At 35.5% G+C, this 18,926-nt stretch overlaps 1 protein-coding gene across 1 annotated transcript in view; it reads left to right on the top strand.

Annotated features, from left to right (window-relative positions):
* Positions 1–18,926, top strand: part of SUGT1 (SGT1 assembly cochaperone of MIS12 kinetochore complex) — a 50,187-nt gene that overhangs the window by 12,300 nt on the left and 18,961 nt on the right. The window contains exons 6-11 of the mRNA XM_025923714.2: positions 338–391; positions 766–782; positions 3,829–3,863; positions 5,455–5,551; positions 6,318–6,425; positions 15,911–16,001. Of these exons, the coding sequence (XP_025779499.1) occupies positions 338–391; positions 766–782; positions 3,829–3,863; positions 5,455–5,551; positions 6,318–6,425; positions 15,911–16,001 (402 nt within the window). The remainder of the gene's footprint in view (positions 1–337; positions 392–765; positions 783–3,828; positions 3,864–5,454; positions 5,552–6,317; positions 6,426–15,910; positions 16,002–18,926) is intronic.

Raw genomic sequence — 18,926 nt, 5'->3', positions numbered from 1 at the left:
TCGTTGTGCTAGAGGAAGCTCCTTTAACAGAAGAGGGTGAGGGGAAATAGAGATTCTGTGTATCTGGGAACCAGTAAGGTTGACTGGTTAAAAGCAATTTTTTTTTTTTTTAATTCTTCAGGATGAATGTCTAGATGTTAAACCTATTAGTGTATTTGTAGCTGTAATTTTACGTTTGCTATAAACTGTGGTACGACAAGGGTTTCTGTCTAATTTACTGCTGAATCCCTGAGTGCCTAAAGCACTGCTTGGAACATAGTAGATATTCAGTAAGTATTTGTTGAATGAATATGTTAGATGGTGCAGATTAGTGATGTTACACTCTGTTTTTTTCTAGGTGCAGATCCTGATTTCACTGTCTGGATTAAAAGGTGTCAAGAAGCTCAGGATGGTAAGCATGTAGGTTTCTAAAGGTCTTTCAGTTTACAAAGAAGTAAATGTTTGACATTTTTGGATTTAAACAAATTTATTTGTAACTTTATAACTTTATACATCATAAATTTAACTAGTTTCCTCAGGGATTTCCAAGGTACTGTTATATTGAAAGGATGATTTAGATAGATTTGTATCATTATATTACCAGTAAGAAATTACTAAGAAGTCTAAAGTGACTCCAGAATGCAAAATTAAACCACTTTCTTTTATTTGAGATGTATGGTAAATTGATTTATGCAATCAGTCAGTATGTTTGCACCATAGAAATTATGTATATAACTTTGTCTATAAGTGTATTGTTAACCGGAGATGTTTTTATGTTTTTAATAGGATCACAATCTGAGGTGGTAAGTACAAAGTTTTTCTCCTTCGTGTTTTTACTTAATTATAATTTTGCTATGCATATTTGAGACAGGACTCAGACTGATCTTTCTTTTAGTTATATCTTAAGCAATTTGATGCAAATACTTTTTCCTTTAGTAACTGAAGTAATACATTTTGGTTTGATGAAATTAATGTAGAGGTTTGTAGCCATGAAAATTATTGAGCTCATTTAATGTATGAGTCAAGTTGATTTGGTATGTTTTAGTATGGTCAGGGTGGTTATTTTTTTTTTCTTTTCCTTGCTGAAACGTCCTCACATTTAGTTTGAACAGCTGCTGCCTTGGAAGCACTTGCAGGGTTTATGGTGGTGTAATAGGAACACAAAAGTCAGAGGCGCCTGGATGGCTTAGTTGGTTGAGCGTCCAACTCTTGGTTTCAGCTCAGGTCATGGTGTCATAGTTTGTGAGTTTGAGCCCTGCATCCAGCTCTGCACTGACAGCATGGAACCTGCTTGGAATATATATACTCTCTCTCTCTTCGTCCCTCATGTGCGCATGCTCGCTTGCTTGCTCTCTCTCACAAAATAAATATTAAAAAAAAAACCCACACATAAAAGTTAAGTAGAATTTGGAAATGTTTATCTAATTTAGTTTCATATTTGGTATTTGGACATGAAGACTTTCAAGTCTTTTAAAACTGAAAAATTAAAAATTATGATGGAGTTGAGAGATGCCTGGGTGGCTCAGTTGGTTAGGTGTCTGACTTCGGCTCAGGTCATGATCTCACGGTTTGTGAGTCTGAGCCCATATCTGGCTCTGTACTGACACCTCAGAGCCTGGAACCTGCTTTGGGTTGTGTGTCTCTGCCCCTCCGCCAGCTCGCACTCTGTCCCTCTTTCAAAAATAAACATTTTAAAAAAATTAAAATTATGGTGGAGTTGAAAATTATTTGACTTTTTTTAACTACAGTGTTTATAAATAACACGCATAAATTACGGCCAGTGGTTTTTTAGCAGTGATCATCTACAATTTAGTCAATAAAATGACAAGGATTTAGGAAACGTGTGTGTGGTCTTAACTCTAAGGGCAGTTACTTAACCTTTTTGGGTCTCTTTCTTCAAGTCTGAATGAAAATGTACATCTTTGTCTTCCAGAATTACATTGTGACACTGAGAAAATATTTTATTCTCTGGGTTTTCTTCATTTGTAAACCGGGTCTGCTAGAGTTAATCTGCTTTAGACAGGTTGTGAGCATGAGGCCAGGTATGTGCATATGTAGTGACTGGAGTTTTGAACATCACCAAAAGTGAACCCTGTCTGGTTATCCCTATACCCCCAAGGCTTGTGTATATTCCTAAGTATGATAGGTGAGGGAAGTATTTAAAAGTTGGCTTCTTTCACACCGCTGGTATTTTTGTTTATGGCTTACTATTTTGGGGATTGGAACTAGTCCTGAAAACAACAGAGTAGCATTTGGATAATACTTCATCTGGTAACACAAATTGCTGTATAGTCACAGTGCATTTTGTCACTGCTGTAGTTGACACCAGTGTAGTTTTATCTTTATACCGAGGTGAACTGGAATAATCTGTTCTAGTCATTATCTCCATCTGATATCTAGATTGAGTATTTGTCAATAGTTAATGCTGGAGGGTAATTCTGAGTTAGACTCAGATCTGTAGAGGGGTTTTATTTTCTTCCTTTAAACCCCATCACTTCGCTTATCATTTAGGGGCAACTTAGAGGTCACTTACGACCCAGGGCAAGTTTTTCAGATTTACATACTTTTAACTGGCACACATGTAGTTTAGGAAAGTATGGATTGGTCAAGAGTCACTTTGTTTTTTGATGGGCAGTTTAGAATGTTTGTTACTGAGAGACCATAAATGGAGTAAGCTGTTATCTGGAAGGTACCATGAAAACGTTCCTTCATATGTTCCAGAGCCATGTTTGATGCCATTGTTAAGCATGAAGTTTATACTAATTTCTTTTTTTTTTTTTTTTTTTTTTTTTAATTTTTAAAGTTTATTTATTTATTTTGAGAGAGAAGTGCATGCGCAAGTTGGGGAGGGGCAGAGAGAGAGGGAGACAGAGAATCCCAGGCAGGCTCTGTACCATCAGTGCAGAGCCCTGTGAGGGGCTCAAACTCCCAAACCGTAAGATAGTGACCTGAGCCCAAGTCCAATGCCTAACCGACTGAGCCACCCAGGCGACCCAAGTTACACTATTTCTGAAAAATGGTTTTTTAAATGTCATTGTTATTTTCATTTTATTTTATTTAAAAAAAAATTTTTTTTTTTAACGTTTATTTATTTTTGAGACAGAGTGACAGCATGAACAGGGGAGGGGCAGAGAGAGAGGGAGACACAGAATCTGAAACAGGCTCCGGGCTCTGAGTGGTCAACACAGAGCCCGACGCGGGGATCGAACTCACGGACCGTGAGATCATGACCTGAGCCGAAGTCAGACGCTTAACCGACTGCGCCACCCAGGCGCCCCTGTTATTTTCATTTTAAAGAGTTAGTACTGGGGCACCTGGGTGGCGCAGTCGGTTAAGCGTCCGACTTCAGCCAGGTCACGATCTCGCGGTCCGTGAGTTTGAGCCCCGCGTCGGGCTCTGAGCTGATGGCCCAGAGCCTGGAGCCTGTTTCCGATTCTGTGTCTCCCTCTCTCTCTGCCCCTCCCCCATTCATGCTCTGTCTCTCTCTGTCCCAAAAATAAATAAACGTTGAAAAAAAAAAAAAAAAATTAAAAAAAAAAAAAAAAGAGTACTGAACATTTTAGATGTAAGCTTTTCCAATCATACCTTTAGAAAGTATTTTGGGTTTTATGCTTTTATTTTAGAAAAAAAATCTTAAAATTATAAAAATACTGAATATTCTAATTTTTTGAGATGACTAGTGTTACTTAACAATTATGAATATTATGCTTTGTCTTTGAGGACGTTTTCATGTAGTTACTCCATATCAAAGTAACCATAGCACTGGGTAAATTAATAATATGTGCGTTTTAATATACAGTTGCTAAACCAGTTTGTAAAAATTTTTCTCTTTCTACTTGCCAAAATCAGTCTGCATCCCAGAGGACTCATCAGTCAAAAATCAAGTAAGTGTTTCTTTTTCATGAAATAATGCATGATATATATGTCTAAAGGGAAAAATCCTATTGTTTAATAGTAATGAGCAAGTCCTTACTTTGTGATTTTAGGTGTTTTTAAGTTTTTTTTAGAAATAGTGCTTAGCCCGAGAAAACAAATTCTCGAGCTCTTTGCTGATTCCTGTTAGTCTTTATGATCAAGGGTAAATTAAAATCACTTCACTTTAAACTTGCTTTTTCTGGTTCCATATTATGTCACCTTGAGATGACAAGAACCTCTTTAGGTGTTATTACACAGGTAAATAAGTTAGTAGGCTTGACAGAATTGTGCCTTTTATATTTTAGAGTATATTTTTCATAGGATAATTCTGCATGAGTTGAAAGTTACTATTGCTCAGGGCAACAGTTACAATGATGAATTAAACATCTAGCAAGTATTTGAATTTATTTTTAATTATTTATTAGCCATGTGTACAACTCGTATTCTTAGGACTGTAACAGAAACACAAGGCATTGATCTGGAGCTTTGCATCCTCACTGAATTTCAGCAGGAAACTGAGACTCTTAAAGTATATGTCTTTAATCAAGGTGCATTTTAATTACCTAAAATTGCTTGAAAATGTTAAAACAATTCATGTTCTTTCTGGCGAGATTTAGGATGAGTCTCCAAATACCAAGTAGACAGGGAAATTTGACTAGCTTGGTGGCAGCATCAAGAGTATAACACAAACATAGAATAATAACTATGATGTTAGAATGTAAGATAATCTGACATTGATTTCATATTACCAGGCACTGTGCTCAGTCTTAGGAATATAATAGTGGCAGGATAGATAAATAGCTCTGCCCTCATGGAGTTTATAATCTAATCTAATCTAATTTGAAAGTGAGGATCCCTACAGTTTTAGAGCCTTCTGTGGGAAAGATACACATAATTAGAATTTCTAGGCCCACTAGTTTTCCCATGTACCTTGAGACTGAAGGAAGATACTGTGTTTAATGTTGTGTTTGGTAGGATGGGTTAAACTTTTAAGTTATTTTAATTTTTAGCTCATTTGCTTCTGCTCATTGTATTCAGTGCTGTTGCCCCCAGCTTCAGTTAAGAGATTTTGGAGTATGAAGTCAGGTTGATGTGGGTCCAGTGTAACACCTACCACTGACTGGCTTATTGCTTCACCCTTCTGGGCTTATATTTTTTCATCTGTAAAATAGGGATAGAGTGCTTTTTCTTCGTATTAGATTGAAACGGAAGTGTAAAACTATTGATGGTATATAATAATGGTTTGTTTAGAATCAGTTTTGTTTTCAACATTAGATTAAGCATAACAGTAATACAGATGTAAGTCAGAACCCCGAAAATCATGTAAGTGTTTAAGTCTCCTGGAAATGTTTTAGGGATTATACCTCACTGTTCATTAGTACAGATCAAAGGAAATACAGTTATATAAAATTGTTTGTGAATCACCAGCTGCTTTTCTATTTTGTTCCTCAAGGTGGAGCTCTTGTTTATCATATTGTAGTTTTTATCTTGACAAAACATAAAGAAGCAACAACTTTGAGAATATTAGATGTTCTGAGGTTTTTTTTTCTCTTTTAATAGGTATGACTGGTATCAAACAGAATCTCAAGTAATCATTACACTCATGATCAAGAATGTTCAGAAGAATAATGTAAATGTGGAATTTTCAGAAAAAGAGGTTAATACTATCTTTGAACTATCTTTTATTTTGAGATTACGTACTTTTATTTGCAAAATAGTATATTGCAGAATAACCTATAGCAGTTTATCAGATATGTCATTTCTTCCTGAGATGTGGAAAATGCTGATAAAAATCTAAAGCATTGCTTCTCAGTTTGAGTGATTTTAAATTTTGAGACAAAAGTGTTTATACTGTAGGGTACAGCTAGATGTACATAATTTTCCTTTAGATTTGAAATTCACAGTAGAATCTGGTTGACAAATAATAAAAGACATTAATTAGTAAGATGTGATTTGGTACATTTGTGTGATGCACTTTTGTGAAAAAGATCTACTTATTTGTTGGGTGATTTATATGTCTTAGAATTTGCTAACCACGTGAAATTAGTACGGCCTCTAATCATTTGGTTTGCTAGCATTTACTAGAAAACTTTAATGATATTTAAGTTAGTGGTAGAAGTAGATGTCTTGCATATGAATACTTTTGTTTCATACTATATTTTGCTCTTGAGTTTTCTGGAGATTTAAATGTTAAATATTTGTTTGAAACATACTATTTTCTGTTATTTAATAATGTATGTGAGAATCCATGTAAAGGGTACCCGATAGAAAAAAAGGATTATTTTGAGTTTCTTAAATCTGGTACTCTATATAAAGTATTTAAAACAATCTGTAGCAGCATTGAAATTCTATTCTTATATTCAGTTTAAGTGATCCTTCATTATATAAATTATAAAATGTACTGCTAATTTTGTATTCATTAGTTGTCTGCTTTGGTGAAACTTCCTTCTGGAGAGGATTATAATTTGAAACTGAGACTTCTTCATCTTATAATACCAGAACAGAGCACATTTAAAGTACTTTCAACAAAGGTAAGACAATTTTATTTTTTATTTTTTTATTTTATTTTATTTTATTTTATTTTATTTTATTTATTTATTTATTTATTTATTTATTTATTTATTTATTTATTTTAAAGGTAAGACAATTTTAAAAGGGTTGTTAGTGGGAGCACCTGGCTAGCTGTCAGAAGAGCATGCAACTCTTGATCTTGGGGTTGTGAGTTCAAACCCCACATTGGGTGTAGATATTACTTAAAAATAAAATAGTTGTCAGTAGTGATGTTTTCAAAATCTAGAAATATTGGTCAACTACTCACCCATATGATTTTAAGTTTATAGATCCTTTCAGGCACATGTCTTCAAATTAAAAACAATAATTTTTGAGTAACAATTTTCCCCTCCCAAAATTCTAGGACAGTGGAATGTAAAACTCAATTTAACCTCAGTAGTGTTTATACATTTATTAAGATTGGTATAATAGTTCTTAAAGAGGTTTTTTAAAAAGCAATTATCAGCCTCTATTTAAGATTTGATACTGACAGTGAGTATCTCTTCTCTTGAACTTGTCTGTTTTGATGTACAAATAGTTTCTCACCCTGTTTTATGCAGTTAAAAATACTACTGTGAAGATGAATCTGCCTGTTTTTTTTCCTGTTTTTTAATTAAGTTGAATTTTAGAATACTTTGTTAACAAGCGAATACTGAGTAACTCAAACTGTGGTTTGAGTAATTATGTAATTTTTAGATTTATTTAGATTTTCAAAAAGTATGCAATGGAATTAAAATTCATATATTGTTTTAGATATCAATCAAAAGATGTAGGTAGTATAATTTAACAGGACAGGTACTGAACTGAAAAATCAAAAAAATCTGACTCTGGTTCTTTGCTCTGTGAATTTACATTGTCACAAAATTATTGTAGGTGTAAATTTTCACTGTATAAATGAGAGATATGGACTAAATGAGTGCTGAAATTTTTTCATCTATAAAATTGTATGGAGATATGTAATGAGTTAATGACAATAAATGATATAAGTAGATTTTTTCCATGCTACACCTTCTTTACGAACATGTCCTGCAACATGCTGTGTTATTAATTATTGAGTTTAAGTTCTAAGGCTGGGTGAATTTTCATATCCTAGAGTAGAATCAGGTCAGCTAGTGTCAGGGAGAATATGGTAACTGGCTTTGCGGAAAGAAGAGGGTATCTGCAGAGCGTTTGAGCAAAAGTGCAAAATAAAGAAGTGGTCATTTTTTGCATCTAGTTAGAAATGATTTGCCCACTAATTTGTTTAAAGATTACAAAGTACAGGGGCGCCTGGGTGGTGCAGTCGGTTAAGCGTCCGACTTCAGCCAGGTCACGATCTCTCGGTCTGTGAGTTCGAGCCCCACGTCGGGCCCTGGGCTGATGGCTCAGAGCCTGGAGCCTATTTCCGATTCTGTGTCTCCCTCTCTCTCTGCCCCTCCCCCGTTCATGCTCTGTCTCTCTCTGTCCCAAAAATAAATAAACGTTGAAAAAAAAAAATTTTTAAAGATTACAAAGTACAAAGCTGTTAAATTATGAGGGGGAGAGAAGAAACAGTTGTTTGGAAGATAGAAAGTAGGTGAGAAAAAGGAATGAAATCTTACCAAGATTGTAGTCCTATTGACCCTATCCACATAGCGTAGAATTTGTTTAGTAAAAGAAGATGGGTAAGTAATCAACCACAAAACTATGGCTAGATTTGGGAGGGGGACAGTTGAGAAAATTACGAATTAGGCATTTTCCTACATACGGTATTTTTATCAACAGGTTGTTAATGCATATTCTTTTGAAGTAGTTTAAATGGAAGCTGACTTGTGTGAATAGATGGCGTAAATGACTTAAAAACTTGTGTTAGTGGGTCGCCTCATGTAACTTATGGAAGAATAGTATTTGTGATAATAAATACAGAAGTCTGTGTGGCTGGAATTGAGGATGTTAACGAAGCACTGTCATCTCTTATTCTTTATTTTCCTTTGAGTCTTGAGTACTTCTTGAATCTGACCATTTTGCAGTGCTCCTGCTGTGTTCCCAGTTACCTTTTTGGTGCCTTTCCTCTTTCTTTAAATGCTACATAACTATTTTTCTTTTTTGTGCAGTAGTTTATGTATACATTTTATTTCCCTTGCATTTAGTCTGTGAGGATAAGAAGCATGTCATATTTATGTCTTTGTATATGCTCCAGGTAAGATTGGCTCATAAAGTATAGGATGCCCCATTAATTTTACAAACTGAATAATTTTTTAGTGTAAGTATATTCCATTTGCTAAATTTGTCAACCCTAGCCCTATGTGTTGTACATAGGGCTGCTCAATAATTGTTCAGTGAATACATTTATTTAATTTTTTAAAGTTTATTTATTTTGGGCAGGGGGGTTAGGTGGGGTAGAAAGAAGGGGGAGGGGACAGGGCAGAAAGGGAGAGAGAGAAAATCCTAAAGAGGTTCTGCACCAGCAGTAGGGAGCCTGACATGGGGCTCCAACTCATGAACTGTGAGATCATGACCTGAGCCCAAACTCTAAGAGTCAGATGCTTAACCAACTGAGCCACCCAGATGCCCCTCAGTGAATTAATTTAAAATGGATTCTGATGTTAGCCCTTTGAAGTTGTTAGATTATTTTTATTCTTAGTTTTATAGATGAAACCGAGGTTCATGGACTTTAAAAGCTTTCCCCAAGTTTACATAGTTACTAAATTATCCATCTTGGCCCAGGGGAAATACTTTCATTTCTGGAAAGCTAGTGCTTCTTTGCTTAGGTTTTTCTAAGTTCTAGATTAAAGAATTACCATTCTAAAGATGTGTAAAGAAGATGACTTTTCTTTTCCTAGCCGAAAGTAACATATATTAGTTTTGTTAGACCACCAACTTTTAAGCTGTATATTATGGGAAACAAATTGAAATAATTGTACTTAATTATATCTTAAGGGAAATGAAAATTTAGAATCTTTTTTCATACAGCAGAGGGAGACTGTTAAAAACTGAAAATCAAATCTTTCTGTGGGTTACTGAGGTTTATTTAGTGATGACACGAAGACAATAATGAAATCACATGGTTTTCATATGAATTCAGGTATCTTGAATTGTTTATGTGAGTTGAGAAAAGAATGCTTCTGGTCACAAGAAACTGCTTAAAATTAGAGATTCTGTAAAATGTGTGCTTTAAAGGGGTGATTTCTTTGGGAATTCGGTTTTTTTCTTTTCCACCTTCAAGGGTGAAGAAATGTTGCATATTCTTGTATAATCTTTGGTTAAGTGTTATTAATTCAAGGGAAATATAATTTGCAATGAAAATAAGAGAGGTAGCACCCTTCAATCAGTGAAATAGCATTTTTAACTAAATATTTTACAGTGTCCTACCTAGATTTTTCCAAGTCAGAATTCATTTTTTTCAGTACTTCTGACAGTTATTTCTCCCTTTTATTGAATCCAAGCTTTCCTATCTGCCTATTAATTCATTTTATTTATTAAGAAACTGTAGTGTTTCTTTTGTTCCGTCTTACTAATTTCATGACAGTATTCTCTGCTCACAATCACAGGCTTATAACTTAAGTGTCAGCTGTCCTGTGAAATACTCATATTAAAGGTTAATATTCACTCCTCCTAAAAAAGTGAGAATTTTCAAAATGCTTTGTAGAAATATTCTTTGGGGTACCTGGCTGGCTCATTCAGTGGAGTGTGAGACCTTTGATCTTGGGGTTGTGGGTTCAAGTCCCACATTGGGTGTAGAGATTACTTAAAAATAAAATTTTTAAAAAAAAATTCTATTCCTATTTCTAGTCAGAGCAATTTTTTGTATTATGTCTATAAAACATGAAGGCTTTTGACTGGAATTGTGGGAGGTAAAAATGTGTGTCTTTATTTTGAGACAGACCATGGCTCCCTTAACTTACTAAAATTTGAGAAGTTTCAGAGTGAATTCCTTTTCTTAATATTCATAGAAGAATCCTAATGATGATGTGATGGAGTTGGGGATGTCTGGGCAGGATGTAGAGACTTTTGGATTGTTGTTTTATGTCTTTTTGATAACAGTGGTGGTGGTAATTATGTTTTTAAATAATTAGTTGCTGATGATGCACAAATTGTTTTTGAAGTGTATTCTTTCCACCTTTTCTAATGCATATTCATGTATTTTCAAAAGAAAAGGACTTTACTGTAAATACTGTCTGTAGCTATCTTTTTAAATTTAGCCATATACTATGGATATTTTTTTCATGCCCTTAAATGTTTTACAGGAAAGTATTTCATTGCATGCATCTATTGTAGCTTATTTAGTCAGTCCTATCTGTTTGACCTGTGTAGAATTATAGTAGGTAACTATTTTGAATGCTGTGTATTATCTACACATGGAATCCTAACAATTACTGTATGGTAGAGGTATTTTTATCACCTAGTTACAGGTATAAACTGAATCCAGAGATGTTAAATACTTTGCACAGATTTTTTAGCTGATTTTAATGATGATAAAGATAATGATAAGAACATTCAGTTATTTGCCAGATACAGTGCTCTATTCTTTTCATGCATGGGCTCATTTAATCCCCATAAGAACCCTAAATGAAGTAGACCCTATTAATCCCTTTTTACAGGAGAAGCTGAGGCTCAGTGAGATTAGTTGCTTGCTCATGGCCATATTTCCAGCAGGTAGTATGTATCTATGACTCTTCTCTAAAACTGATAGTTGTCTTATTTTCAACCTCTGTTTATTTGTGAGGAAGTAAGTAAAACTTCTAGCAGAAGATACTTCCAGCAAGTTGTCTATCTTGGTTGCCTCATCTCTAAAATACGGTTGGTAATCTCCTTTTATAGTGTTGTTCTTTTAACTGAGATGATGTATATGAAACACACGGTATGTAATAGTGCTCAAGAAATGTTACTGCTATAGTTATTTTATCCAGATTATTTAGATTTTTATTCAGATTGTAAAAGCAATAAATGTGTATCATAGGAAATTTGGAAAAACGTAAAGGAGCAGAGAAAGTAATTACTCAGTCTCACTATTGATGATATTTTGGCATACTTCTTTCCAGGAAACTGGAATATTTCCCTATATTTAGATCTTTCACTAGAGGTGATACCTGCTGGAATTTTTTTATGGGACTATCGCTTCCCATAAGCGAGAGTAGAGACTGTGACCTTTTGTACTAATACAGTGCCTGGCCCGAGTAGACACAAAGTAGATATTTGAATTGTGCGATTAGAACTTTGGGGAAGAGGAACGCATGGGTGGCTCAGTAGGTTAAGCGTCCAACCTCAACTCAGGTCATGATCTCAAGCTCAAGCACCGCATCGCCATCAGGCACAGGGCCCTCTTTGGATCCCCTGTCCCCGTCTCTCTCTGCCCCTCCCCGACTCAGTACTCGTACGCACTCTCTCAAAAGTAAAAACATTTAAAAAAATTTGTTGAACTTTGGAGAAGATTTTTCAGTTTCTTGTCATTAATTACTGTTCTTTGCATTTAAAAAAATGATTATAAAATGATTTGAGTGTAGGGGCACCTAGGTGGCTCAGTCGGTTAAGCATGTGACTTTGGCTTAGGTCATGATCTCACGGTTCATGGGTTTGAGTCCCGCGTCAGGTTCTGTGCTGACAGCTCAGAACCTGGAGCCTGCTTCAGATTCTGTGTCTCCCTCTCTCTCTGCCCCTCCCCTGCTTGTGCGCCCCCTTTCTCTCTCTTCGTCTTTCTCTCTGAAATAATAAACTTAAAAAAAATGATTTGAGTGTAAAAATAAAGATGGTAGTTGTGCAGTATGACTTCAGGAAGACTTGAGTTTATTATCAGATGAAGGGGTTAGATACAGCAATTAAATGTTTAAGAGAATGTTGGGAAAAATTACATTCTGAAGGTCGGGAACAATTATTTAATGACTACAGCCTTGAAACATGTGGTTGTCAAAACTACCAGAAAAAGAAAGTTCAGCAGTAAACTGCCACAACTCATAGTGTCTGAGAAAGATGCCTTCACTGTCCCTCTGTAGCAGGAAGTGGGAGCTTAACCTCCTCTTAAGGTGGTATCTGGATGTCATGACCCTTTTGAAGTAATGGCTTCCCTTTAAATCTGAAGTCCTTTCATTGGAAAAAATTAAACTGTGCAGAGAAGACTTTAGAGGTGGGTGATAGTATACAAAATCTTAAGAACTGACAGTTTGGAACAGCAGGGATTCTCATTAGTAATCTGTGAATACTGCTTTGGGACATTCTTGAAAGCCTTCCTTGTGCATATGAGAGCAGCATTCAAGCACACTACCAAAGTTTTAAGTTAACTTTTAAATTATTTTTGACTTAAATGAAAATAGAATAGCTTCTTAATAGTCACAGTAAAAGTACCTGAAGTTGGGCTGGTGGTAACTCTGGAGGTACCTGCCAGAATCATTAAGACTTAACACTTCAATTTAAAAAGCATATATAAACATTGAAAGTGAAATACGTGTAAAAAAGAATTCACAGAAAATTAGTATTCCTCCTCACTTTTGTCTTTTCAAAAAGCTGCTTTAAGTGGTTTATTATGTGCAGCTATTTTGGTGAATGGATTAAGTACAATTTCAAGTTCAGGTCAGCATGTCTTGATACAGGTTGTTACTAAGAGCTTTGACTTTGGCCTTATAAAGGCCTCTTTGTTCATACTACACAATTCCTCAGGTTATGGTTGTTTTTAGTAGACGTGAATGGTAGTGTGTGCTGCTCTTTAGGTGAAACGAGGAACTTTTTATAGACCCTGCGTGAGTGCAGGAACGTGAGGTGTGAATATAGGGTGCTCTGTGGCAGAGGTTAGTTAAGTATAGTAATGTTGATGTATACACTGCTTGCCAGGTCTTCAGTTCCAGATGAGTTGAAAATTAAAGAAGCAAAATGACTTTTTAAATTTTAGGATTAAAGCTCTTTTCAGTAACTATTGCTGTGTCATTGCCAGCTACTAGATTTTTGCCCCTTTTTGATAATTATTCCAGCAGTGATAACTTTTAAAATACTGTCACTAATATTACTGTCACTTAATATTGTATATGAGAAAATATTGATAGCATTTTACTTTATAAAAATTAGTCATCATTTTAGAGAACTGTAGAGATTCTTATAAAATTGTTTTTATTTATGTAGAGTTTATTTTTTTATTTATGTAGAATTTAAACACATAAATTATGTTAAAAATACTGTACTGGTTGCCTGGGTGGCTCAGTCAGTTGGGTGTCCGACTCTTGATTTTGGCTCTTTGATTTTTGAGGTCATAATCTCACAGTTCATGGCTTCAAGTCCTGTGTCAGGCTCTGTGCCGTGTTCTCTCTCCCTTTTGCTGTCCCTTCCCCACTCATGCTCTCTCTCTCTGTCTCTCAAAATAAATAAACTTCAAAAAAAATTTTTTTAAATAGTGCACTTTTGGTCTCTTTCCCAGTGACATTTCATGTTTTTCTCATTATAAAAATAGTTTTTGGTTACATTTCTGTCCTAAAGAAAGTACAAATCCTCAGCGACCACAACCCTTTCCATACCATCACTTCATGTCTCGTTAAAAATATTGGCAGATTTCTCAGTGTTTTAAGTTATTATGAAATGCAGATTTTAAGGATTCTGTCACTAAGTGCAGATGGTAGAAAGATTACCAGTAATTGCTAGTTTAAATGATTTATCGGATCTAAAGGAGTCAAAGAACCAGTGTGAATAGGCTTTTCTTTTTGTTAAACTTTGTATAATTTTTTTTCATATTTACAAAAGTAGTAATTCTTTTCTTAGAAAAAAATTAAAATATAAGGAAAACAAGATAGATGAAAGTGTTATGTGAGTGTATGTTAGGGTTAAGAATAGACCCTAGGGGATCGACCTTGATTAGAGAGTTAAAGATAAATTTCATTTAAAAAAAAAACAATTTTTTTTTATGTTTATTTATTTTTGAGAGAGAGGGAGAGACAGAGCATGAGGAGGGGAGGGGCAGAGAGAGAGGAGAGGGAGACAGAATCCGAAGCAGGCTCCAGGCTCCAAACTTTCAGCACAGGGCCCGATGCGGGGCTCGAAGTAACAAACCACGAGATCATGACCTGAGCCGAAGTCAGACGCTCAGCCAACTGAGCCACCCAGGCGCCCCAGTAAATTTCATTTTAATAAGTGAAGCTAATCTAGCATTCATAAGCTCTTCATAATTTGCCTTACACCTTTTCCATCTGTAGTTTTTTACTGTTCTAACATAAATCTTGGACTTGGTGGCAAATTGGTCTTGTCCATACTCCCTGATGCTTTGTGGCCTTTCAAACCTCAGGGCTCCTTTTAGGCTGTTCCTTTTGTCTCCAGAGACCTCCTCTTTCCACCATTGTAAATGCTCCTACCTCTCAAAGCTCTGCAAAGTGTGCTAAAACTCTTTGTTTTTACACCCAGGTGTGATCTCTGCTGAGCTATTAGAACATTTATTTGCCTCATGATCAACTTTATTGTAGTATCTTATATCTCACATACTTCAAGATGGTCAGGAACTTGTTTTTACTATTTAAAAAAATCCACCACATCTGTGAAAATTACAACTTGTTCATATTGTATGTTTAATAATTAGTGAATGATTATGAAAATGGTAGCATTAGTTGTATTTTTTAATATTTATTTATTTTGAGAGAGCATGTGCGCACATGTGAACAGGGAACGGACAGAAAGGGAGAAAAAATCCCCAGCAGGCTCTGTGCTGTTAGTGCAGAGCCTGATGTGAGGCTTGATCCCACAAACCATGAGATCACAATGCAAGCTGAAATCAAGAGTTAAATGCTCAACCAGCTGAGCCACCCGGGTGCCCCAGTTGTAATATGTTTATATAATGGTAGTGTTCTCCACTCTCAAACAGGTTAATGTGCATGCAAATGTAGTGATTCTATTAGAACAGGGTTTCTCAAAGGGGGGCACTGTTGACATTTGGGGCTGTATAAATCTTTGTTTTGGGAAGGTTGCCCTTTATGCATCCCTAACCCCCACCCCGGGTGTGATGACCAACAATATCCATAAACATTGCCAAATTCCACTGGGAGGCAGAATCACCTCTGGTTGAGAACACTGCATTGGAAGAAAAAAAACATGGATTTCAAGACTTTTTTTTTTTTTTTAAGTTTACATATTTATATTTGAGAGAGAAAGCATGAATCAGGGAGGGCAGAGAGAGGAGAGAGTGAGAATCCCAAGCAGGCTCTGCACCGCCAGTGTGGAGCCCTATGCAGGGCTTGAACTTATGAAAAATGAGATCATGACCTGAGCTGAAGTCAGATCTTTACCGACTGAGCCACCCAGGTGCCCCAAGACTCTTCTTAATTGTAGCTTACAGTGTGTATTTATGTTGTTTTTGAAGGGTGGCTTTTAAGTAGAAAAATAAATGTTTACAAGTTCTTGAAATTTAACCTTGAATAATTTAAGGAAATGATCTCAAGGGTTCTATTAATTCTTATAAAAGTTTATGACTTGAGGAAATTGCATTTTTTTAATGTTTTGTATATTTTACATTGAATAATAAATTTTGTTTGGTGTTTTCTTCCAGATTGAAATTAAAATGAAAAAGACAGAAGCTGTGAGATGGGAAAAACTAGAGGGGCAAGGAAATGTGCCTACTCCAAAACAGTTTGTAGCAGGTTTGTTTTCTGGCCTTGATGAGCTTTAAATTCATATTGTGTTATATAGTTGAAGTTAAATAGTAATGGACTTTCTTTCTGCCTACATTATTTATGTTCCCAAGGTAAAATACAATGAGTGTAAGAAGATTGCTCTGTAATGAATACAAACTAGCTCTTCATGTGAAGGTTCTAACTTCTTAACCTCAATACAAATGAATGGGGACAAAAACCCTGAGGGAGTTGGGATTTATTGTTTACCAAGTTAATGTAGGATATCATTTGGGGGTTGTTTTCGTGTGTTGCCCTTTCCTATTACTTCTTTTTGGGTTGCAAGTGAATTAGTGGTTTATTCTCCTGAAATAGTCTCTCTCCTTCCCTTTCCCTTTTATTTCTTTTCTTTCTCTTTCTTCTTATAGAATAATATAGAATATATTGTCAACTCTAATTTCCTGGAATTTCAGGGCTTGACAGTGTAAAGTATCTAACCCATTTCACTATATTGCTCTTTTAGTACAAGTGCTCATAAATAGGTCATGAAGACAGAAAAGCCCAGGAGAAGAATAGAAAACTAGGGTCGATTGTTTTTAACCCTTTAAGGGACAGGCTACTTTATATTGGGTCAATTTTTTTTCTTTCTATTTTTAAAAAATGTGTTAAATGTAATTTAATTTTTTAAATTTACATCTAAGTTAGTTAGCATATAGTGCAACAATGATTTACCCATTTAGCCCATCCCCCCTCCCACAACCCCTCCAGTAACCCTCTGTTTGTTCTAAATATTTAAGAGTCTTTTATGTTTTGTCCCCCTCCCTGTTTATATTATTTTTGCTTCCCTTCCCTTGTGTTCAGCTGTTCTGTGTCTTAAAGTCCTCATATGAGCGAAGTCATATATTTATCTCTCTGACTAATTTCGCTTAGCGTAATACCCTCTAGGTCCATACATGTAGTTGCAAATGGCAAGATTTCATTCTTTTTGATTGCTGAGTAATACTCCATTATATATATATATTACATTGGGTCAGTTTTAAGTATATGCAGTAGACAGGTATTTTTCTAGTGGAATGTTTAATATGCTAGACACTCCTAGAACTACAGTCTAAGAGTGTATTTTACAGCATTGGCCTCATTAATGGGAGGAGAAAAATTTCTTTTTGATTAATGTTCCAATTTGATGACCAAAATGAGCTAACATTGTGTTTCAGCCACTTTTAGATTTTTCACTGCCTTCTTCTGTGACAGAAAACACATTTCCTTGTGGCACCTTTTAGAAAACCCTGAGTTAGCCAATAGATCATTTATTTTATTTTAGTTTTATTTTGAAAGTTGCAGAAATACTAAGAGTTTTCATGTGCCCTTCACCTGGCTTCCCTGCATGAGAGCATCATAACTAGTCTATAGTGTAATTAGCAAAACCAGGAAATTGACACCAACAGATAGTTTTTATATTGAAGTATTTGAAGTTGGTATTTAAGCTCTTAAACTTCTGCTTTCACACTTTATTTGAAAGACATAGGAAAGATGCTATGTAGTTCTTTTGGGGCTGACTCTCTGGGATTTGGGGGCTGAGGTTTATATATATAGTTCAAGTATTTTTTTTAAAGAAACACTTTAAATGTCGTACATCACTAAATTCTAACAACAGCCCTCTGAATTAGGCAGCCCTGTTTTATAGGCTCAGAGAAGCAGCAGATTGCTTAAGATCACCTGGCAATTTTCATTGTCGAGGACTAAACCCTGGTCTTCAGGATCTGGGTCTGGTTCTTACATAAACTCTGTATGTGATACTGGTTGTTCCTGCATCTTCTAACAGTGGAAAATCTGCTGACATGAGTATCTTTGCCGTTGTTTGATATTATAATGAATGAGCAAGGAAGTTAGGTTACCATCCCTCAGTAGTTTATCTTTCATCTACAGGTGTTAAAATTTTTCTAAGATTAAAGATTTTTAGTGTTACAGTTGCAGAGTGTTTCTAAACACAGTGCCTTGGATATTTCAGATGTTATTCCTCCTGTCCTGGTATATTTTTGTAAGGAATTAATATGCTTGTCAGATTCCTGTGTCCTGCAAGCTGGAGACTGCAGATAAGGGCAAGTTGCTTAACACGTTTGAGCCAGTTTTCTTGTGTGTAAAGTGGAAGTTAGAATCTGTGTTTTCATTCTCTGGGGAGTCAGCATTAGGATTAATTAAACCCATGTTTTTTTAGGCTCTTAATTTACTGTAACTTGCATTGTTTTGTTTGTTTGTTTTCTTTGGCTACTAGTGAAAATGTACATAGATCAAGAGGGGATTACTGGTAGAGGAAGAGTAGATTGGAAAACCATATGCTTAACCTAAATAAAACTGTGTGAGGTATTATGGTTTGGTTTAGTTTTGCTGGGAGATAGATAGGGAGAAAGTTGGTTTATAGGTGAAGAGAAAGGATGGAACAACAAAATGAACAGTTAGTGGTTTCTCATTTCTGAACTATTTTGAGGAACGGGAGATAGAGAGGCAGTAGAGGAAGAGGGACATTCAGTGTGTCCTAATATATTTATAATAAATAATAAATATATATATTTTTTAACGTTTATTTTTGAGAGGGCACATGAGCGAGGGAGGGGCAGAGCCAGGGAGGGACACAGAATCTGAAGCAGGCTCCAGGCTCTGAGCTGTCAGCACAGAGCCTGACCTAGGGCTCGAACTCACAAGCCGTGAGATCATGTCGGACCCTTAACCAACTGCGCCACCCAGGCACCCCTATATAGTTTTTTTTTAGTGTGTCGTAATATATTAATAGAGAAACTTTGAATCGGGTGTTTTTTAAAGCTTTGTAGCTACACTTTCTAGTATAGTCACCACTGTACGTACTGAGCATTTGAAATGACTAGTCTGGATTGAGTTGTGCTGGAAGTATAAAATACAGATTTTGAAGATCTTATGAAAGGAAAATTACAACATATCTTA

The sequence above is a fragment of the Puma concolor genome, chromosome A1 (assembly GCF_028749965.1).
Source record: "Puma concolor isolate L17-30 chromosome A1, mPumCon1.1.hap2, whole genome shotgun sequence".
Lineage (NCBI taxonomy): Eukaryota > Metazoa > Chordata > Mammalia > Carnivora > Felidae > Puma > Puma concolor.
This window is presented reverse-complemented; position numbering and strand designations above follow the sequence as displayed.